This window comes from Rattus norvegicus, chromosome 2 (assembly GCF_036323735.1).
Source record: "Rattus norvegicus strain BN/NHsdMcwi chromosome 2, GRCr8, whole genome shotgun sequence".
NCBI classification, from domain to species: Eukaryota; Metazoa; Chordata; class Mammalia; order Rodentia; family Muridae; genus Rattus; species Rattus norvegicus.
Window position 1 is genome coordinate 85,302,071 of NC_086020.1, and position 24,867 is coordinate 85,326,937.

Consider the following 24,867-nt stretch of genomic DNA (forward strand, 5'->3'; position numbering starts at 1 on the left):
TCTTCATCTGTTTTCACAGTACAGAAATGGAATAGAAAGGGGAAAATTTGATAAAATGTGGGAACCATAGACATTTCAATATGCTTCTCTGTTAAAGAAACTGTTAAGAGCCCCCTGAAGTATCGTTTTCCCACACATCTGCCCATATTTCAAAGTGATAATCCCAAGTAGTATTTTGGGCAAGGCCAAGTAACCTATAAGGAGCTGAGTTTGCTGCTGACATTAACATCAAGACTCCGTGCCTTAGAGTCATTGTCATGGGACTGACTGTTACCACCCTGGCACTCTATGCCAATTTTGTTCATTCTCAAATTCAACTCCCTGATCCTGAGATGTATCTCATGCCTCGATGCTAAATATCTCTACTTTGATCCTTTCCACCTTCGCATTTTATTTTGCTTGAACTTGTCCCAGCCTTTCTTTTTTTTAAAAAAAAGTGTTTTATGAATACATTTTTCACAACCAGCTCTTCAAATCAGAGGTGGTAGTTTGACAATTAAAGAGGAGAGAATCATTAAGGGAGGTGCAGGGGAAGGGTATGAGTTGACCTAAGCCATGAGTGAGCTGTGATGAAGACAGAGAGATATGACCCACCTTTGGATGTCATGCTTGAAAGGCTTGTGAGTGAGCTCAGCTTGATTTCATCCAACTGATGACCATTCAGCCTTCTTCACTGACCTCATCTATGCTATGAGGATATGGAGTCCATAGGACTGAGGTCTTCTAGACCTCAATTCTATATTCTATTGCCCTCAATAGGTTCCATTCATCATGAGTGCTCTGGGGTTTCTATAGGCTCTGTCAGCCTCCCATCATGTCAGAAAGATGGATGATGCACTGGTCTCCTTCTCTGACCACCTTGGTCCTCTCCATGACTTCCTTCCTTCCTAACCCTCACTTGGGAAAACTGGTCAAGGCCTAGTGAATTTTTACAAAGTCCTAATTATCAGAGCATGCCCCATTACCCTCTGCTCCAGCTGAAATAGTTCCCTGTGCTTTCTCACCCTTATCTCCTTGATTAAAGAACCACTCGAGCTTTCTGTGCCTCTGTCTGCAGATTTCTGCATCCCACAGCCCTTCTGACCGCCCACTACTCCACCAGGCTTGTGGCAGTCTTCTGTCTCATTGACACTGGATTTTTATTTGGGGAATTTGCATAAACGCCCGGTTTGTTATCTGTTGCTCCCTTTCTTTCCTAATTGACTGAATTGCATGTTTTCTCCTTGCCAGGTCTGCAGAAATCAGCAGTGGGTCATGTCCTTTCAATTGGAACAATTTCCTCTTGGCCTTGTTTACAGCAGAGTGGTTCCTTCTAGTGAGACTCTCCTTAGGATGGCCTCTTGCTTTAAGAAAAAAAATTCTTTTGCATCTCATACTGTTCTTGAAAGAATTCAAAGAGCAGCAAATAAAAATGGATGTGTACTGCACCCTATACGCTATTTGTAATTTGCCATTCCAGTCTTCATTTCAGGGTCATTATCATGATATTGTGTCTACTCATTCCATCAAGAACACTCAATTCTGTATTCTGGAAGGTCTAGGTGGAGATGATTCATACAGACAGACCTTGGTTTCCAGTGTTTGTCCTCCTTTTGATCCGTTTGCTGTAAACTCCTAGGTTTCTTTGCCCTGGTCTCCTCACCCCAGGGATTGGTGACTGTGATTCTTTGATGCCTTTAATGCTGTTCTTTGCTGGATGAAACTTTCCTGTCCTTTCTCCAGTCAGGAAAGGATTTGGGAACAAAACAAGCTTTTTTTCCTCCAACTGTTCTGTCTCAGCTCCCAAATATTTCCAGTTATTTACACTTATTTTATAAATTTTCTGTTTACTGGATTTTTCTATTGTTTTCTTTTTCCGAACAGTTTGTCAGCCCATCGTGTTGTGCTATTTTTATTAGCAATGGAGCAAAGAGAATCATATATTTGATATCTCACTTCCCTTATAAAACAAGTTCATCTGAGTGAGCAATTTGCATTGTATGAGCCAGGCTATGCAACAGATCAGATAATGCAAACTCACACTGCTACTGAAAGCAAAGCTCGTGTGACCAGAGAGACAAATTGCTGTACTATTAAATCTTTTTTGTCAAAGTTTCTATGTGATTCAAATCATCCTGGCATCCTGGCACTCTGCTAGTCCCAGAGGGAGATCCTGTTGATGTATCACATTCTGTCTTTGTCCTTTCATAGCTCAACTTGGTTCAGGCACAGAGGGGAGAAAGCTCAGTTGTAAAGGAACATCCCTACCTACCTCACTCTTCCACGAAGGACTCTTGTCCTTCGACAACAAACATGAGGCTAACTCATACTCAGAGAATAATGCACACTCATTACCCAGCCTGTATAGCTTTCACTATCACATGGTGAATGTTCCATATCCTATGGGATTTCCAGCCAGGTGCTGTGTCCAGGCATAGTACACCTTCCTGGCCAAGTATGGCCTACGTATGTCCTTTGCTCAGTGCAGTCCTGAATGAGTTGTCCATGTACCTCCATTTCATAGCCTCAGCAAATCACAGTCTTCCCTTAAACTTCCTCACCAGGAAATCTTCCCACTCTCTTGCCTTTCCTTCCCTTTTAGAGCAGTAGAGAGCCTGTGTCCTCATTTTTGCATGTAGACTGCTGTGGAGGAAATGCTATGGTCCTGGTTTTACCATATAAACTGTAACTTCTAGTACAAAGAGTGTCAAATCAGTGAGTGCCGAATAAAGACAGAGCTTCCTGTCACATAACCCTATTTATTGATAGCTCTAACTTTGTTTTCTAATTAAAACAGTGTTCTGTTTCCTTGTTCTTCTAATTCTGCTAAGTAGCCACATGCTTGTTGCCCATGTCTGTTATGGAGATATATGTGTTTTGCTATGAAAGCACCTGTATGACATTCCTCAGCCCCAGGTTCTTCCTCAAGCATTCTGAGCAATACTTCCTTGCTAGTTATACCATTACTTGCAAAGGATGCAAAAATTGTTTATAGACACTTACTATGTATTTAATGCAATTTTAATATGTATTAATTATACAAAATTGGTTTCATTATAACACTTCTATGCATGCATATATTATACTTTGATTAGTCTGAGCCCATAGCCATCAACTTATTCCAGTGTGTAGTTTCCATATGCAACCTTCTGAGTGGGAAAATGTTATATCAATAACATGTTTATAAAAGGCTTGTGTGTTCTCTTTTTCTTTTAAAATTGTCTTACTTTTGATATTATAATTATGTTATTACCCCCTTTCCTTTTCCCCCTCCAAACTCTCACATATACCTAGCCTTGATCTCATGTATACCTATCCTTGCTCGCTTCCAAATTCATGGTCAGTTTTTCATTCACCAGTATTGCATATCTGTGTGTGTATGTGTGAGTGTATTCCTAAATACATTAATACAGCCTGCTCATTCCATATAATGTTATTTGTATTTATGTTCTCAGTGCTGACCATTTGATATCAGATAACCAATTGATGTGCTCTTCCCTGGGGAACACTATTTTGCCATTTCTCAAATAAATAAATCTCTTTGCATGCGGTCGAGACCTCGTGAGCTTTTTAAAACAACCAATACTTTCATGAACAGCATCAAATGAGTTAATTTTATTTATTTGTCTATAAGTGTCCAAGAAAATTTAAAGTTTGTAGTACAATTCAAAATGAATCCATGTTTGTCAAAAGACATGAATGGAAAATATAATCATATACACATTTACCCTTGCAAATACAATCTATAGAACAAGTATCTGGGTACAGACGTAAACCTAACAGCTTCACTGCTGCCTTTAATCCACACTCGAGCAGGGCTATTTTGTCTTTGCCTGGCACAGAGTATATCCATGCTCACCATCCCTCCTGCCCTCAGGACTTGTTAATGTGTCCTTTACTTTTAATTTTCAGGAGGAATGTCAGAACTACATACGAGTGCTCTTAGTGGGCGGGGACCGGCTCTTCACCTGTGGGACCAATGCCTTCACACCCGTCTGTACCATCCGCTCCGTATGTATCCATGTTGTGCTTCAGCAAACTTACACCCAGGAGCAAACACGATGCTTTTCAAAGCCTTGTTGTAAAAGTGTTTCTGTTTACCAAGGGAAATGCCTTTGCAATGTTGCTGCATTGAATAAATACTTGATGTGCTTACTTCTAATCAACCAGGACTGTCATTTATATGAAAAAGTAGAAATTGATTGGGCATTACATATTTAAATATGCTTTGAACGTATTTCAGTCAGCATTTTCCCAATGAATGTTCCTGAGTGTCCATCATAAGCATATATTTCTTTCTGATTTTTATAGTGGTAGAAATAGTATCAATTGCTAAAGTGCTATAAAATCACAACTCATATGGGAAGAAAATATCTATAAACTGGATACAAGGTATGCCCAAAATAAAATGAGCAAACATCGGTAAGCAATGTAATGTTATAACTGTTATTATAGACGGGGAGTTTCATCTTACTCGTTCCCCTGAGAAAGCATGGCAGAGCCATTAGACATGCATGCTTTCTGCTTAATTCAGGATATTAATTTAATCTTCTTTGAGAAACATAACTAGGAAACACCATTATGTTAATTTATGGATATTACGACTCTTCTTAAAACTTTAACTTATCATCTAGGCTTAGTGTTCATTATTTTAAAATTTAAATTCATCCTCAATATCTATGCCATGAGGTTATTACTTGAAGGAAGGGGTAGTTTTTTTTTTTTAAAAAGAAGACCCTGAGGTATAAAGACTTTGTCACTTCCCAAGGACTGTTTCCAACAGCATAGGAGAGGATGAGTTGGTTATTCCTCCATAAACCATTGTCACTAATTTTTCAACTCAGAAGTCAAGAACCAAATTGAAACTGAGTCTTGTCAAAATGTTCCAACACAAAAGGAGAAAAATAAAAGCTCCACTCATGTTTTATTAGATGGCAGCCAGAACCTTGGAAGCCAATTGATACCTGACGTACACACAGACTTCTTAGGACTAAACAGGAGGGAAGAAAAAAAATATAAGAAACGGGTAGTGCACTGTATAGAATATTGGCACAAGCTTATCACTTAGTATTTAAGGACATACTTTGTCAGATTAATACCATGAAGACAGTTTCTTTTTATGATTCACATATCTATAAATATTAAACTTGGATTCTTCATCAAAGTAGAAAGCAGTTGACATTCACACATCATATATATACACACACACACACACACACACACACACACACACACACACACACACACAAAATGCTTTATATTATATCACTAGCATGATGTTCTGTAACTATAAGGATGGATTCTCTGGCCAAAATTACAGAGAACTGTTTTTATAAAGTCAGAATTAGGAAAGTTTTTCACCTCACACACCTGAGCATACATGGGATACACATGTCTAACAGTGATATGAGGGGAAACATGAGCACGTTAAATGGGATTTTTCTGGGTTAACTGTTTTTCTTCTCATCTTCACCCACAGTTAAGTAACCTGACTGAGATCCATGATCAGATCAGTGGCATGGCTCGATGTCCCTATAGTCCCCAGCACAATTCTACAGCTCTACTCACTGCCAGTGGCGAGCTCTATGCTGCAACAGCCATGGATTTCCCAGGGCGCGATCCAGCCATTTATCGAAGTCTGGGCACTTTACCTCCTCTTCGAACTGCACAGTACAACTCCAAATGGCTCAATGGTAAGATTTTTAGTAACCCCTGAGCCTTGCGTCATTTTGTTTGTGGTACTTGGCTAGTTGTTGCTAAAAACTTCAGTCACACTTCATAAAGAAGAACAAAATCTTCATCTTGAAGGTATAATGCATTTAGTACTGATAATTAGCTGTACACTCTTTAGTACTAGGAGGAGGAGTAATTCCTCCAACACCATAAGCCAGGATAAAAGAGCCAATAGCGCCAGACAATGTGGACAAGACCACCCAGCAGTGTTCAGCTATTTCCTCCATGTGTTGTTATTTAAAATCTAGGAAGTTGAATGATGGGTTATAGACACATGTAGGCTCATATGTACTATTCCTTAATGTCTAGTTGATATATTTTGAACAAGAAATTAATATATGACATTTTCAGACAGTATGAACAACCCATTTGCCTACAAGTAACTCAAAATAATTTGACAATTTTAAAAATGTTAAAGTGTACGAGCATTCATTTGATAGTTTGCAGAAAGGGGAAATCTTGATTTTTTTTTCTAGTATAGTACTTATTGCTTTGCAATTTCAAGATCTTCAAAGATTGGGGCCTTACGCCCAACACAAATTATATATGTAGATATACATTCTCACCTCATTGAGGCTACTTTTGTGTTCAGATAATTCTTTGTTATGAGAAATGTATTGTCTTTGTGGAGTTTGTTTAGTGTCATCTGCAATCCCTGCCTACTAGATCCTAACAGTATTCCCACCTTTTTAAGTTATAAAACAAAAATAAATGCATATATTTTCAAATATTGCCCAGGGGAACTTGTCTCCTTCTGTGAACTACTGGCTTTCACTTAGGAATAGCTATCATCCATCTGTCTGTCTGTGTGTGTATATGTATCTGTCATCTACCAGTCATCTATCAATCTATCATCTTTTCATCATCTGTCATCTGACTGCCATTTATCTTTCATGAGTAATTGCCAAATAATACAGTCAACTCAAGCAGCCAAGTTTCCCTTTAGAGCCCCCTCATAGGAAACTCCATGCTATCACAGCTGAACCTCTAGTAGCCTTACTGTCCCAAAGGACAATGTGAATATTTTCTGAACTGAGGCAGCACCTGGATTTCTCTCATTCCCCCCTTCTTTTAAACTCATTTCAATCCAGCCCACCTCTCCCTGTACACCATTTCCTGCTGTCCCCAAAACCTGTATCGGTGTTTCTTAAAGCTGTTTTTCTATGTGTGGCCAATTTTCTCTGGCTGAGCAGTGTATGCAGTTGAAAATCAACTAACTTTTTTTTCCTACTGGCTAACTGCTTTGATCTGAGTCTTTCTTCAAATATCCCCTTCTCCATGGATCATCATCCTGACCATTTTACTTAAAAGTTACATCGTTTGCTCTCTACCCCTCATGGCCTTTGGCTATGTTCAATTTTTAACATTAGCTATATATTCTTTTAGCATCTTGCTTCTACCTTTGAACAGAAGGGACATTTGCCAATCACTCAAGTGCCCCTCTCTTGTGCACTGCTTTGTTTTACACTCGCAGAATAAGTATGGACTTGGGTTTGGTTGATGATAATTGAATTAATGAATGCCAGAGTCTATGTTCCAGAGTTCACAGCATAAAATTTTGCCCACACCCTATATGAAATATGTGGAAGGCAATTCTGTCCCAAAGGTGAGGTCCCTGTGAAGACATTAGTGACCTCTTAAAAGAGATCACAGTGCAGAGAGCTGTCTCACATCTTTCATCGTGTGAGATCTGTGAAGCTGAAAATGAACCTTCTCCAAACTTGAAGCATACTGAGACGTCAGCTGGCAGTCTTCAGCCCCTAGTCCTTTGGGAAAGAAATTTCTGCTCTTTATAATAAGTCATTTGGTATTTTTGTCATAACAATCTGAATGGACTGGAAAAATCAATAAATATAGATAACTGTCTTGTGTTTCCTTCATTATTTTGTGACTTTCTTGAGAGCAAGAGTGAGGTAGGGCCATCTTCGTGGTCTTAGTACCTCAGGTCAGTCAGTGCTTATTGAATGAGGAGGAGATTTGAGTTTTCAAGTAGAGTAAATAGTGTTGTTGCATAAGGCAATATATCTCCTTTGTAACCTAGAATCATAAACTAAACAAAACAAAATAAAAAAAGCTCAAAACAAAGCAAAATGCAAGAATTGTATGTTTCACACTGACTCAGGGTCCAAACATTAACCTCCAACTCCTCTGTCCCCTCTTCAGTCATTATGCAATCGCTTCTCAAAGTCAGTGTAGTTGACTGAGTAACATGATACCAGCATCTGGAACATTAAATTGTGTGTTTGAAGGTGAATATAATTTTCAAAACCAGATTTGTTTCCTTTGTGCCAAAATCACTCTTAAAACAAATGTATGTGTTTAGAGAAATTTCTTAACAGCTTTAATGCATTAAAATATTAATCATTACTAACCCTTATTAAATGATTACTGTAAGGCAGGGCAATAAATGTTTAATAGCCAAAGCTTAAAATAGAAGCTGTAAAACTTGCCTTCATGAAAGTGACAAGTCAGATCGGCGGAAGCAGTAAACCCATGAAAAAAAAAAAAAAAGGAGAGGGTGGAGAGGATGGATGTATAAGACAGTATTGTGCGATCGGGTTTGGAAACTGTGGCAACTGCATGTTTGCATAGAACATAGAAAACAAGTGCCTGAGTGAGCTTTAAAAACTCACCATGAAGCTTGGTTTGGATGTCATCATATTAACACCCAGGGGCTTGCTTGTTTCCTGATTTGAGGAACCATTTGCTTGGTTGACAATGCCAGGACCTGAGCTCCCTTAAATCTAAGATTCTACTCATGGTTGCCTAGGGAGGACTCACTTGAGATCCACAAACATTGTCAGTAAAAGTCTCATGTTCTGTGATATGTAACACACAGCACCACCATGAAATTTCTAATGTTCCTCCCAAATCTTGTTCATCAGAAGGATGGATCAGGATGAATGTGCTATGCAGAATTGATATAGATTGGAAATTCTTAAAAATTGCATTTGGTTATCCTTATAATGTACATAAATAACTTAATACGTTCTCTTTTTATATATAATCCACCTTTTGCCACAGCTGCTATAGTCTTGTTACCATACTAGGGACATGGAAGAGTCTCAAAGACTGGGTGGAACCCTTCACTTAGATGGGACACCAACATCCAATTCATTAGCAGTCTTCCCTGCAGTCCTCCAAAGGAGATCCTGGTCCTCAATGTCTAGAGGGCATCTTGACCGCTCCTAGTGAAGACCTAGGATTTGAAAAGATTCCACTTCATTGCTCGCAGCCCTTGCCTAATGCTGCCAACACTCTCTGTGTTTAGACTCACATTAGGATATGCTAGCATCATACCTAGGCTGTTCCTTTCCACTGATACATATATCTGTGTGCAAAACTGCTATGGAAGAGAGCCATGTATACTTTCAGAAAAGGTTGACAATTTTCTTTGTTGTTGAAGCATTGCAAAAAGGATATAATGAACTGAAATTACCTAGCCAAAGAAGACAAGTCGGCAGAATGATTTAACGCAGTCCTTTATGGGATGTAAGAAATCAATTTTGATACTGCTTTTTGAAAATAATATGACATTAACTGAGCACTGAGTGTCTGAAAGCCCTGGAGTCACAGAGCCCTTGGATGTCTCAGGAATTCCTGTACTTGCCAACAAATCACTTAGAACCTGTGGGTTTTGATTTGTACTTCTCAAAGGAGAATGGGTGATATATTGCAGTAAAAGCACAAAACGTGCACTGATTTACATGGAACTGCACATTAAAATCCACACAGGAGGAAAGAGATCTCTCTCCAGAGAAAATATGTAGACATTTACTAGCACTGGTATAAATTAGAAAAACGTTACACGGTCATTGTTTCACAATGGTAGCCACTTCCTACTGAGAGGCTTGCATTCCTCCTGTGCCGGTTATATTACTTCCTTTCTGTCTGCTCAGGGTCCTTTTGTGGAACATCTTCTTGATCCAAATCATATTGGTATCTCTCTTTGTAAGATGCACAGTTCTCTTTCTCTCCCTCTGTTGAGCATTTGTTTTCCCCAGGGGACGGCTTCCTGCTTTAGTGCACTCATCACGATCTACGCAAGACAGCTCACCCTCTGTGGTTTTATCTGTTTTGTTTGTGCTTTTCTTTGGATCCAACCAAACAAGGAATCAGAGATAGAACCATCATATGGTATTACTTATTCTGTTGTAGCTTGTCAAGAAGAAAAATTGATTTAAAAAAAATACAGTGTTGCTGCAGAGATTGTCTTTCAAATGTATTTCATGTGTTTTACTTTGAATATATATATATGAATCAGTCCAATATTTCTCATTATCTTTGAATTCAACTCAATTAAGCATTGCACTTAAAAATTATATAGATAGATAGATTATAGAGATTAAATTATCACCTGTTTTGAAAAAATTGATTCTAAAAAAGCCAAAAAACACCAGAAAAGTAAAAAGAGCAAATAGAAATTTTCCACTTTAGAAGTGCTCAGACATACTCAGGAAATGAGCTCTAGCTAATGAACCTGGAGTCCTGCAGCTTGGAGGATGTGATAAGGATGGTGGTAAAGCAACCAGAGGCTGCCCCTGGGCTGAAGGGAGACAGCACAGTGGACACCAATTGCTTTGTTGCTTTGAGAAGGAATGTCTAAGCCAAGCTTCCCTAAAAACCTGGGGACATCTAAAAGGGAGCAGCTGCTCTGTAGAGTATGTGTGGTTCTCCCACCACAGGAAGGTCGAACAGACTGTAAGTTACTCCTTCCGGCATCGTTAAACCCTTATAAACATTGCACTGCACGTGATCATGTTCCCCACAATGCATTGCAGCTGATCATACTACCCGCAATGCACTGCAACTGGTCATATTGCCCATAATGCACTGCAGCTAGTCATACTACCCACAAACATGTAGAGAACAGTCTTTTGAACCAGTGTTTCAGCTTTTCTTCTGACTTGCTTCTGAGAGTGGATGGTCACATGACTATACAGGATAACCAGGGTTATGCTTGCTCTGTGCTTTCAATACTCCCCCTTTCCGTTATGGATTATTAGTCCTGGTTTTCTACCCCAAATCTTTTGACTCAACACTGGTTCCATTCCAGTCCTGCTCACCCTCATGGGCTTGTTTCAAGTTTGTCCCTCATTTGAGCATTTATACTACCCTTGGTCTGTCACCTTTTCAGACCTCACTCCTGTCCTTCCCCCTTCTACCTTTGGCTACTGCTGTTGATAGCCAGGGTCGTAGTCACCATTGCAGTTACTCATTGGGCTCTGTCTTATTGGTGCATTTGCACTGTTCCAGGAAATGGGCAATGGCTATCTGTTTACAAAGGATCCAATGACTGCCCAGAAGAGTATAGGAGCTGTTCAGTGAGCTGGTGAGGGGAGGCATGTTACAGATGGCATTGAAGGCTTTGTGTATAGCACAGTCTCTGTAGCCACACTGTCCCAGACTACCTGGAAGCAGTAGTGCCCTAATTTCATATGCAGAATGGAGGCATAATGAGGAACGTTGTCACATAAATAGAAATGATCTGTTTACTGTTGTATATGTTTAATCATCTACGTAATGAGACAGTTATAATTTTTTTCTGTATTTTGAGTATTCCCAACCAAGTGTGTGGCACTTGGTGTGAATTCCCTTTCAACCTCACAATGATACCTTAAGTGGTGTATCATTATTGCCATTCTAAACAGAAAATAATGGTCAAATAAATTGAATAAAAGCCCATACAGCCAGTAGATGGAAGTATTGAGCCGTGTATACATATACCTCAGTACTTCATGTATGTGATACACATGACCCTACATGCATGTGCACACACAGATGTGTATCATCTATGGAAAAATCTATCTGCAATTTAATTTAAATCTTAGGAAAAGATCTATAGCCACTCATTGAGAGTTAAGGGACATTTAATTAACTTTAAGTTAAGTTACATAAGTCCCTACATGTAACTGGGTGGTCTAAATAAATCCCTAAATGAGGTTAAACTTTATTTTGAAAGTTTCTACAGGAGATTCTGTTGTAATAATGACAAAGGAAACATAAGGTGATAGGTCTAAAGGGTATAAATATGGAAATAGCTTTAACATGACACCTACAAATTAGAGTGCTTTGCTGCTTGTCAAATGTAAGGAATGTTTTCATTAATGCATTTTCCTAATTGTGAAACAGCTTCCTGTTGATAAAACTCAGTCTAGATGCATTTTTACTTCTCAAATCCTGATCACCTTTAAGCATAATACATGCAGGATACGTTTGATCATTCATTGTTAGCATTATTTCAAGGTCTGCCAAAAACAAATTAATGTGAAAGGAACAGGAAGAACAAAGGGTGAAGCAATAGCATTAGCCATCATTTATTGCGATCTTACCAAGTGGCAGCCCTTCATCACACAGTCCTTCAGAGTATATCTTCAGTGCTTTCAATACTCATATAAGTTAACAGAACATGGCATATGCCAATGGTCCGGTCCAAAGCAGAGCTACAGAATATATGGCTCCATGCCCAGGAATGTCAACTTTGCTTTCCGTAAGCATTTTGCAAGGTGGTCTTTTGCTTACAAGTGATTTTTCATGAATTTTGATTCTAGTACTAATTATATAAACTTAAAAAAATTAGAGTTCTTTCATGTCTTTCATGGATATTCTCATTGATTCTGTCAGTAACTACCAGTGAAGCAGCCCCCAGATTTAGCCATTTAAGAATACTACAGTGGGATCCAGCTCAAGGGGAGGCCCCAAGGTCTGACATCATTATTGAGGCTATGGGGCACTTACAAAAATGGACCTATCATGACTGCCCTCCGAAAGACCCAACAAGCATCTGAAAGCGTCAGATGCAGATATGTGCACCCAATCAATGAACAGAAGCTGCTGGCCCCTATGGTTGAATTAGGAGAAAGGCAATGAATGAAGAGGAGGCCAACCCTGTAGGAGGACCAAGCAGCTGGTCTCAATTAATCTGGACTCTCGAGATCTCTCAGACACTGGATCACCAACCAGGCAGCATACACCATCTGATATGAGGTCCCCAACACACAAAGAGCAGAGGACTCCCACGTCTAGGTTCATTCAGAGTCTGGAGGCCCCAGGAACTGGAGAGGGACATCCTTGTGGAGACAGGGGATAGGGAGAAGGAATGGAATGTGGAACAGTCAGAGGGTAGACTGGGAGGAGAATTAAATCTGTAGTGTAAAAATAAATAAATAAATAAATAAATAAATAAATAAATAGGTGAGAGAGAGAGAGAGAGAGAGAGAAAGAGAGAGAGAGAGAATACTACATTTCCTTGTAGATACTTAGGCATTAGAGTAGAAAGAGTAGATTGAGAGACTTCCCTCAGATAGTTGCTGTTTGATTTTGCCTGGCCGGACTCCTCTCTGAGGATTCTTGGTGGCATCCTCTCATCATACACACGTATTCATGTTGAGTCACTTCTTGGTGCTGCCAACTACATGGTCATCATTTTGTAAGGTGTAGCACAATTCTTAGATCATGGTGGCCAGTCCTCATCATCTTTCTGACATATGTTGTATAATATTCTGTAATCTATAATTCAATGTTTCACAGATATGAAAAATGACAATTTCTCCACTCACATATTTATATACATGCTCACATACAGCTATGCTTGTTCCTATTCTGCGTTAGTCAGCAGGAAATCTATTCATTGGTAACTCTGATAGTAATGATGTATAAATGATCTCTGAGATTGCTCTTTCTAATATCAATCATAGGCAAGAGAGCACTGCCCGATTTATGACTTGTTCAGTTCCTTCAACAATGACACAAGTAGTTTGCAGTGAATCACATTTTAACAAGAGACAAAAATCAGACGATGGTGGAAAACAGTTTGCATCTTGTGACTCAGAGATCGGTGTCCTCTTCTTCCAGATTTACATCTATAAACATAAGACGTTTGACTGCCTGTTTGATGGTTATTTTGGTATTTTCATTGTATTTGGAAATGCACCATGATGCTAGGTGAGTTTCAAAAGACTTGCTTTCCAAGAAGTAGCACTTCGTAATTTAGCAGCTGGTCACACAGACAGGGAGTGGTCATCATCCACTGTGGGGCAGCAGGGCTTGTTTCTAGATGAACTTGGTTCCAATACCAGCATGAACCTATACAGTGCAGTAAACTACAGAATAAATGCTACTACAGGCTCAACCCAGGTTCTGGTTTCTCAAACAAGAATGGTGCCTCTGAGCATTTCTGTTGAAATGTGTCAGTGTCTTTCAGGCTTGAGAATGCTAATGGAGGCTTTCTACGGAAGAAAGAAGCTATGAGCCAATATGCTTACCTTCCTATGGGAAACCCACATGAGACATATTGGACAGGGTGCTAGGAGAGCACTGAGTGGTCAGTTGTAGAAGTTCCTTTTAAACTGGCCACTCTGTTGCTGCTTACATACTCCCAATTCTATTCTTGCTCATCAAGCCCTTCAACAGTTTGGCCTCTAATTCCCACTGTCCCTTCTTTCCTTTTTATCCATAATGCCCCTGACAGCTGAAGGGCAGTGTTCCTTCCAGAACTCTTATCCCCTTTTTCCATTCCATTCTAAATCCTCCTCAACTTAGAGCTACTTAGCACTGTCAGCCAATGAGTATGGCTCTTACTGCAAGAGTACTGACCCAATCCTGTTATCATGTGTGTGTGTGTGTGTGTGTGTGTGTGTGTGTGTACACGCAAGCACATGCAAGTGACATAGTACGTTGTATGCCATGTGTGCAGCATGTGGGCACACAACTGTGCAGGTATAGGAGTCTATATTTGAACACGTGGAGGCCTCAGAAGTATCTGAAGTGTCTTATTCTCCCGCTCTCCACCTTATATTTGGAAACAGGGTCTATTACTGAGCTGGCAACTCAACATTTTCTTTAGAGAGGCTGGCTAGTGAGAGCCCAGGACCCGCCATTCTCTGCCCTCAGACCCACACATAGCCATGTCTGCGTGCTGAGGATTTGAAGTCATGTCCTCTTACTTTCATATCTCAGGGTTCTACCTGCTGAGATATCCACTCGGCCCACTGATTGTATATTAAGGAACTGATAGAATATTATATATATAATAGAACATAATATGTAATATATTAATATATAATATTATAGGATGTTCTATTTTGTTTTGTTCTGGTCTGCTTTGTTTTATGGCATTTTTCTTTCACTCCTTTTTAACTATAAATGAATGCACAGGCTCTAAGGTTAGACAGTCTGATTCCTCACCCCACAAAATGTTGGCTCGTGAACTTGTCTGAGTTATTAAACCCTTTAGAATCCTTCACTATGAAACAGCATCTGTAACACAGCACCTATCTCTCTGGTTCCTGTGAGTTTGGCTCATGGACTAGTGCAAGAACTAGGTCCACAGAGTGGAGTTATTTGTATTATAAACTCAAATGGATGAAGCAGGATGGCTCGCTTCCTTTGGGGTAATTCTCCTACTCCACATTTATGACGTACTGGAGATAGACATCACATTTTGTCACATATCAGACCCCATAGTAATGGCAGAAGTGACTATGGTGACTCTTTGTTAGAATGTTTGATAACTGTTGGTGAATCGGCCTTATGCTTCCCTGTTGAGTACTGTTAACCTTAGCCCCAGGCAGAGTACATACAAGTGCTTTCTATATCTTGTCAGATTTATTTTTTAACATTTGCTTTTAATTATGTGCATGTGTGTGTGTGTGCGCGCGCGCGCGTGTGTGTGTGTACATGGGGATCTTGAACCTGCAGTTATAGGTAGTTGTGAGCCTCCTAGTGTGGATACTGGAAGGCAAGCTTGGGTTCTCTGGAAGAGCAGTGTACACTTTTAACAGCTAGGCCATCTCTTCGGCCCTAATCTTTTCCAGTTCACACGGGCTTTACTGTTGCTATTGATGCTGGTAGTAAGTGGTTTGCCTGTTTGTGGTATATGAACCTGGGTACAGGGTACATTCTGAATGAAGCTATACATACAGATTACTCTTCTCTTTAAACACTAAATATAGTATTGGTCCCTGTCTTTGATTTTGGCATCTGTTTCTATAATAGTTCTCTCTCAGAGATTCTTAATTAGCAGTACTTAAAAAAAAATCCCTCAGTGTTTTATGTGTGTGCTACACAGACACTTGACTTAGTGAGTGTCTCTCCAGGATCCTAAAATGTCCGGTAACTGTACACACAACTATCATCCATGCCATGCTTTAGTGCAGTTTAGTTTGTTTATTCCTAATGTATCTCTTCCAGGTAAAAGCAACAGTGACATAAAAACAAATGCTTGGTGATGTTGAAAGTCAATCGTTTCTTGTCAGGATTTCTGTGTATCCTTTTATTGACATAATTTGCCTAAGAACGATATAAAGAGCTAAGGGGAAAGGCATAATATGCTAATTATTTTTATTTGTATATGTTTTAAAAGGAAAAGATGTGTTAGGGCCTTTTCAATGATAAATTGATGATTGACAATTGGTGACAGGTCTCCTGGACATGCTGCAAATAGAGACAGTGTTCGTGTTATGCCCTGACTACTCCAGCTACTAGATGAGTTGTGTGTGTCCTGTTAACATTGAGGGCTTATCTTGCTTGCAAGACTGTTCTCAGTCAGCCTGTCAATAGAATTCAAACTGGTGCAATCAATCAGATATTGTCAAGTACAAGGCCAGGTGAATTGCCCCATAACAAAGCAATTGTCCCTAAAAGTGAATCCTTGGAGATATAGCTGCTGTGTCTATTAAATCTGAACATCAAAGGTTACTGCCATGATTATCCTAATTACACCGTAAAATTCTGATGTTTACTGAATGAATTGAGTTGCCTTGAAAATAAATGAAAGAGAGATTGAACTGGTTCCTGGAGTTTTTAGAGAAAAGAATTAGGGCATGGAAGGGTGCGAAAACTTAGCTTTTCCATTACCATTAGGCTCAATCCCAAGATAAGAAGATAATACTCTAAGTGCTATGTGTAAAATTCTGATTCCTAAATTCCTAATAAGCTTGATGATTAAATATAGGCTTTGCCATGATTTTAGCATTTCTATATTCTTATATTTCTACTGATTATGAGACCATAAAGCTTCCAGACTGTTTCAACACTCATTTTCCCTCTCCATGGATTCCCTTGGTGACCTAGAAATCAGAAAACAAGGCTTGATTGTCACAGTTACTGGGTCACCATAGTAACAGTGGATGCTAAAGCTAATTCAGGGTATTAGCCTTGTGGTATGTGTTTTGACTCAATTTTCATCTTCAAATAAAATCACTTTTAAGGCCTTAGTGAAAGCACATAAATTACTTCCAGTAACATGCATGTGTGCATAAGTTTCACTGTCATGCATTAGTGTTACTTTACAGTCCAGAAATCCCCGATGTATTCAGTTCTCTGAACCTTATTTTCTTCTTCTCTTTCTCAAATATAAGGAAGATTTTTCAAACAGTCAAACATGCACTTATCTGTGAACGTGTACTATTTACTTGTTTGGTTTTATCTCATTTTTAACTTCTTTCTTTTCTTTTGTGGGATTTCCCTCTTCCCCTTCCTCCCTGCAAACTCTCCCATATACCCCTCCTTGCTTTATTTCAAATCCATAGCCTCTTTTGTTATTAATTTTTAGTGCGTTCCATTGTGCACATATATACATCTCTATGCCTAAATAGATTCCTAAATGGCACTATTGCCTTGTGAACTTGAGTGCAGACTTAACTCAGAATATCTGAGGAAGAATCACAATGTTGATCTCTTATTAAGACACAGGCAAGACCATGAATGGAAACAATGTAGCATGTATCAGTAAGGTGCTTGCAGAACCTCTCATGTTTCTCTTTTTTTTTTTCTTCTAAGTACAGTTGTTGTCGATCAGAACCTTTGAGGGGGATATGTTATCGGACAAGACTTTCGAGGAAAGGAGTGGCATATGACATTGATATTTTCTCCTCTTTTTTCCAGAACCAAACTTTGTGTCTTCCTACGACATCGGGAACTTCACCTACTTCTTCTTCCGAGAAAATGCCGTGGAACACGACTGTGGGAAGACTGTGTTCTCCAGGGCAGCCAGGGTCTGCAAGAATGACATTGGAGGACGATTTCTTCTGGAGGATACCTGGACTACCTTCATGAAGGCTCGCCTCAACTGCTCTCGGCCTGGTGAGGTGCCGTTCTACTACAACGAGCTTCAAAGCACCTTCTTCCTGCCGGAGCTGGATCTGATCTACGGCATCTTCACCACCAATGTGTAAGCAGCTGGAAGTGCTCCCTCTCCTTCCTCTTCCGCTTTTTCTGAATGGGCCTTTTGTACTTTGACCTCTGAGGGTTTAAAGGAGCACTAGAGGAAGTCTTTCTTATTTTTCTGGGCTAACAGCCAAAGAACCACAAAAAAGAGTCTTTTCACCATGAATTAAATATTAGGTAAAGATATATGCTTTGCAGGACTTGTTTTAGGAAAGGAAAGCTCATTCAAAATATTTTTTATTTGTCCTTAGGAAAAAGTAGTATCAAATTATTGTATTATGGATCGCACCTTCCTGATTAGCGGGTATGTTCTAGACACTTTATAAAGTGCCGATACTATTAGATGCAATTTTTTTTTTGTAGAAAAGTTATACATTTCTGCATAACCTGAGCTTGATGATCACATCATTCTTGCCTGGACCTCTGCAGTTACTTGAAATGCAGTTGCTATTTTCCTCTCATAGCTCTTGTGTTTCTCTTGGGAAGATATTACTAACCTCACAACAGATAGTATTTTGGATTAGGAAAGCTTGGCAAGTTTCTGAACTCTCACTCAGCCTTTTCTTGGTGGGATGTCTCATGACCCTGCATTGCCTTGCCTTTCCTTAGCTGTGGTTCTGTGAGAAGCCCTCAAGAGGATCTGCTGACTGCCTGGGTATTAGGGACCATGAGGAAACTCCAGGATGTGCTGCTCTATGTGAGCAGTGTTAGTTACGTAGTTCTAAAGTGCAGGTTTCCACGTGGAACTCCAACCTGGAGGTCTAAAAATGTACACAAAAGTCAAACAATTGTTCCCAGAGTAAAGAATTCAAAGTAGATGTAAGAAAAATACTCATAGGTGGAATATTGATCTACATCCCTAGCTTTATTCCTGTTTCATGGTTGATGGCTGACTTGCATCCTGGAAAATCTTATCTCTGCCTAAAGTGTCATTGGGTTACCCTGTGATGTTTTCTCCATTCTCTCTATATTTTCCTTTAATATTTATGTGTATTTGTATTGTGATAGGGGTGTATATATGTATACATATATTCAAATATGTATGAATGTGCATGTTTTCCAGCATGTGCATATGCATGAGTTTGGAGGCCCAGACTCGATGTTGGATATCTTTCCCAATCTCCGTTATTTATTAAAGCACAGATTCTCACTGAACTTAGAACCTGCCAATCCTGGCATTCTATCTAGCCAGTCTGTCCCAGGGATCCCAGTCTCTGCCTTGCAAGGGCTGGGATTAGTGGCAGCCACCCCTTTTGCCTGGCTTTCCATGAGTTCTGAGCCCCAGTCTTCAGGCCTCTTATTAGGACAGGAAGTGCTTTACCTATTGAACCATCCCTCCAGCCTCTCCTTTGCTTTACATCACTTTGGTATCCGAAGAAGCCTGCCTACTAATGGTGTTCTGAAGAGCTCCTTATCCCATGGTCTCTACTGCCTTTTTCTCTACTCTCACTACTATTGATGGGTGTTCATGTTCACTGGATAAGAGCATTCCCCCACACTATTTCAACATGAATTTAGAAAGCTGTAGTATGGATGGCCTGCCACCACCCCTCTCACAGTGGCCATTTCTATTGTTGCTCTGCTTGTCAACCCCAGAATCAGTTTTACTACTTGAGGATTTTCTTTCTCATTCAAGAAAACAATTTCTGGTTTCTAAAGTTGATTTGCTTCCCAAAGCCTTGTTTAAGAAATAGTGTCAGCCTCACAAGATGTATGCTCAGTTGCTCAACTTACATCAATTTTATACACTATGGGAGTTTGGCTTACACAGCTCTCCATTTACTGGCTCTGAACCAGAAATAACAGCAGCAAAAGCTCCCATTTCTAAAGTTCTATAGATTCTATGCCTGTGCCATTCCGAGGTGGGTTCTCAACCTTCCTAATGCTGCAACTCTTAAAACAATTTCTTATGTTGTGGTGACTCCCAGCTATAAATGTATTACATTGTTATTTCATAACTGTAATTTTACTACTGTTATGAATTGCAACGTAAGTAACTGATATGCAGGATATTGGCGGGGGGGTCATGTCCCAGAGACTGAGAACCACTGATTTAGCTCGTGAAATGTTTCAAGTACTGTTCAGGATTGCAAATGTTCACCATATCAGAAGCCACCCAACATCAGGTTATCTCTAGACAGACAAGGATCCTCATCCACTTACTTTCAGCTGTTCATCCACTTCATGAAGCGCTCTGGCTGGCCTCCCTTCCCTGGCTCCATCTTACCTTCTCAGCATGAGGCAGCACTCTTGAAGAGCAAGAGAGGGGAAGAAAAAGGAAGAGAGTGAGGGAGGGAGAGGGAAGATGACTGAGGAGGGAAGTAGAGATCCTCTGACTTCAATTAGAAACAATGACTTTGTGTGGCTGTTTTTTAGCACTAAAGGGAAGAATACTAATTCAGTTTCATTTCCCCCTCTGGGGACTCTGGAGTTTTCTTATTCTTAGGCATCAGGTGGACTTCATGAAATGGATTACTACTGAAATGCTTCTTGTTTGTTTTTCTGTTTGTTTGTTTGTTTCGTAGGCTTTTACATTTTCTATCATGGTGACAGAGAGCTAGGAGATAGCTCAACAGATAAGAATACTAGAAACTTGTGTAAGAGCAGGGTTTTGTTCCTAGCATCCATACGGCAGCTCACAGCTGTCTTCAATCCTAGTTACAGACAGTCTGATGCTCTTTCTGGTCTCGGTGGACATCAGGCATTCATGTGGCGCGCACGCACGCACACACACACACACACACACACACACACACACACACAAACACACACACACATAGGCAGATACTCATACACATAAAATAAAAATGAGTAATGCTTCTTTTAAAAAAGTTAGTGTATCACCACTATAGCTGTGTGTATTATAGAGAGTATATGACCTACATAGTATAGTTTAATCATATCTAAGTATAGGTATATATATAGAATAACGTTGTTTTGAGGGTCTTAGAAAAAATTTCAGCGTTCTGTTCCTCTAACAGAATTGATAAGCATAAGAACCTTTTGGAACCTATTCTACATTACTTGGCAACAGAATTAAAGTCCCTATCATTCTGGACTCACCAAGTGAGTCCCTGGCATCATTATCAAATTTAATTATTATTACTCTTTAATTTTTTATGTATATGTGTGTGCTTGTATGCACCACATACATGCAGGTGCCATGAAGACTCTTTCAGATTCTTTGGAAATGGAGATACAGGCGGTTGTGAGCCACCCAATAAGGGTTCTGGGAACTGAACTCAGAATCTTTGCAAGAGCAGTAAGCGTGCTTAACTGCTGAGCCACCTCTCCAGCCAGCCCCCATTCCTGCATCATTTTTATCTACTGAGTCTCTAAATAAAGTTCTGAGGTAATGTAGAGTATTGACTTAACCACACAGTCTGCTTGATTGGTCGTGGAGACCAGATGGATTACCTATGATCCAAAGATAAGCTGACTAATATTGCTTCCAGTTTTAAGTAACTTATTCTGAGGTTAATGTACTAGTATAGAGCTGAATGGGGACACATGCCTGTGCGGGAGACCCTACAAAAGAACTGAATATGCACTTTCTACAGGTTGAACTGACCCAAGAAGATAGATTGGGGGAAAAGGATGGGGATGGGGTCCTCACGTAGCCTATACAAGCCCTTTCTTCCCCCAGTGTCCTTTCAGAGTAAGTAAAACAGAGAAAAGACAGGGGGCAGATGCTTTACCAATGACACTATGCCCAACAGGGTCATAGAGAAATGTACCTTTTTCCAGCTCAGATGAGCTGCTGCCAGGACTTCCTGGGGAGTCCCTGAACTGACATCCCTCTCAGATCAGATTTCACTAATGTCTCTGACTAGAAGGCTGTAGTTGTGATTGCACTTGGCATCTGGCCAAGGATATGGACTTGGGGGTCATGTGGAAAGTAGGAGAGACTTGCTTCATGCTCTATAGTCTATGGCATGGGCTGATTCATCTCTCTGTCGGTCTAGAACCATAGGGACATTTTAAGATCTGTAGACTCCTTGTGAAGAACTAGATGGTATTTGCACCAAATCTTAGCCAGATCTTATGATTACTATGACTCCCCATTATCAGGTAATAGCTGAGGGTAGCCCTTGCTGTGCTGTGTGTCTGCTCATGACCCAGGATAGGTGTTTCTCTGAGTCTTTTCCAAAGTCTATTTCCTCTCTGAACTTATGTTTCCGTTCTACTTTCCCAAAGATAGTGAAGAGGTAAGAGCTGCAGTCTGAGTAAATCCACATTAAGCACCTACTTCTTTTTAATCTCCTTTCTCAGTGCTGGACTCCTAGAAAAAAGTCATCTTCTATGAGATGTTCTTTGATACCATCGCTTCTCACAGAAATATCACAAAGAATTGAAATCCTCATCTTTGTTGCAAAGTAGCCAGGGTGCTGCTCCCCATCTATGGTCCCATGTCAATATCTCACTGTGCATGTTTCATGCACAGGGATTTGTCTTTTACCTTAAGAAGATTCTGAGATTTTACTGCAATTAGAGAAATCTGTAGGGCGCTGTCCTTCCCCTTCTTCATTGCTTGTCAGGTAGTTAGATGTGAAGTTCTGAAAGTTGTATGATTTTTCTCTAAGATGTAGAGAAAAACACTGACTTATTTCTGACCAAATATTGGTTCAGAGTACATTAATATGGAAAATACATCCATGCCCCTCATTTGGTCTTCATTTTCCTTTGAGAATGATAGCCTGCTTGAAATGCAAATTTGAGAAAGAAGCATTTGCCATCCCCACGCTCAGTCAAAGGGCACTGACCTTGCAGAGCCTTCTGCTTGCAGCTCTCTAGTAGAGTGTGAATTCTGAATTAAGACTTCACGACTTCATGTCAGTGCTCTCTTATTTTTTTTCTTGCTGACCCTTTAGATTTACAATCCCCTTTAAATAATAAATGAGACAAATCTGACAGGCACTCCCTGCAAAATACTTTCAGTTTATTATTTTTTTAAAGAATGACAAACACAAATACCTGGAGATTTAATAGAAAAGAGATGTTGGCCAGCTGCCACCCAAAGTAACCAGAGATACAGGTAGAAGAGAGGTGACAAAATGGGTGGATGGCTCCACCCACTGGAAGACAAAGCCTGTCTTCTCTAGAATTTAAAAATTCAGGAAGCTTTCAAAAATCCCATGTTGCTCCACTTGTAGCTGTGTGAATTTAGTCACAGCTGTAAGGGTCATATCTGCTATGGGTCCTTACTCCATTATCTGAATGTTTGTTTTCATATGAGGAAATCACAAGGAATCCCCCAGTATTGTCCTGGATTCACCCTCTTGAGATGTATGTGTGTGTGTGTGTGTGTGTGTGTGTGTGCGTGTGTGTGTGCCCACGCACGCGCGCGCGTGTGTTTTAAATAGCTGAAATAGCTAAAGGTAGAGGTAGATGATACCCTGGGATCAGTAGAGGTCAGTGATCACTGTGGGCTCTGACCAACCTGCTCCTTCTCCTTATCTCCAGAAACAGCATTGCTGCCTCTGCTGTCTGTGTCTTCAACCTGAGCGCCATCTCACAGGCCTTCAATGGACCCTTCAAGTACCAAGAGAACTCTCGCTCAGCCTGGCTGCCTTATCCCAACCCCAACCCCAATTTTCAGGTAATCTTGGGGGAAGAGGGCATTGCGAGTATCGTCCATTAAGAATGAAGAAATTCAACATAGGGAGCCTGAGCAATTAAACCTTGGCTGCATGCTCAGTGCAGCTGCAGTCTCCTGCCCCCTACGGGATAGCACCATCCTGGGCTAAGCGAGTATCAATAGAACACAGCCTTTTGTGGACTATGGCGCCTAGGGAAGAAAAAGGGGTCCTTTTGTGTGTTGTGGTGACTGATCCTTAACCGAAAAAGGGCAGTCTTCTCCAGTAGGCTAGGAATCCAGGCTTCAATTAGTACTAATGATGATGGACTGTGTGCCCCAAATCTCTGATCCTTAATGAATGATGTTCCAATGAATAGGGCCCAGGGCACAGAGCAATGGGATTTGACAAACAGAATTTGAGCTCTAATTGGCAAGTATGGTGTGGCTTCCTGTTGGGAAGGTGGATTGTGGCAGTGGATGCTGGGAAAAGAAGCCTGACTGGTGCCGATTCATCTTTCAGTCACCCAATTAGAATGTTCAAGCTGTGATGTCTTTGTGAAATCATCCCACCTCCAATGCTCAGAAGCAGAGACCTAGCAATGGTACTGTTTATTTTGTTTGTCCTGACTGCAGGTATAGTCATCTGATTAAGCTACTATAACAAAATACCACAGTTTAGATAGTATTAAAAAAATAAGAGTTCCCTGTTTCATCACAGATTGGAGACTACACCTTTAAGATCAATGTGACAGCAAGATATTTTCTGATGAGCTGTTTTTTTAACACTCCAGATTTTAATCCCCTCCTGGTCCACCCTTTGACTGTCCCACAACCCATACCTCCTGCCTGACCCACTGTCTCCACAAAGATGTCCCCATCCACACGTTCCCGCCCCACCAAACCTCTAAACTCCCTGGGGCCTCCAATCTCTTGAAGATTAGGTGCATCTTCTCTGACTGAACCCAGACCCAGCAGTCCTCTGCTGTATATGTGTCGGGGCCTCATATCAGCTGGTACATGCTGCCTGGTTGGTGGTACAGTGTCTGAGAGATCTCGGGGGTCCAGGTTAATTGAGACTGATTACCTCCTACAGCGTAGCCCTCCTCCTCAGCTTCTTCCAGCTTTTCCCAAATTCAACCACAGGGGTCAGCAGCTTCTGTCCATTGGTTGGTTGCAAATATCTGCATTTGACTCTTTCAGGTGCTTGTTGGGTCTTTCAGAAGGCAGTCATGGTAGGTCTCTTTTTGTGAGTGTTCCATAGCCTCAGTAATGGTGTCAGGCCTTGGGGCCTCCCTTTGAGCTGGATCCCACTTTGGGCCTGGGGGAAAGAGGGAAGCATGATCTGGTATTGGGTCGGGGGAGGGGGACGGGGCATGGGGGAGGAGGAAGGAAGACTCGAGGACCAACAG

At 40.5% G+C, this 24,867-nt stretch overlaps 1 protein-coding gene across 3 annotated transcripts in view; it reads left to right on the forward strand.

Annotated features, from left to right (window-relative positions):
• Window positions 1-24,867, forward strand: part of Sema5a (semaphorin 5A) — a 431,215-nt gene that overhangs the window by 281,347 nt on the left and 125,001 nt on the right. For all 3 annotated transcript variants that reach the window (NM_001107659.2, XM_063281754.1, XM_063281755.1), the window contains 4 exons: window positions 3,892-3,990; window positions 5,459-5,672; window positions 17,599-17,884; window positions 23,344-23,479. In NM_001107659.2, coding sequence (NP_001101129.1) covers window positions 3,892-3,990; window positions 5,459-5,672; window positions 17,599-17,884; window positions 23,344-23,479 — 735 coding nt within the window. The remainder of the gene's footprint in view (window positions 1-3,891; window positions 3,991-5,458; window positions 5,673-17,598; window positions 17,885-23,343; window positions 23,480-24,867) is intronic.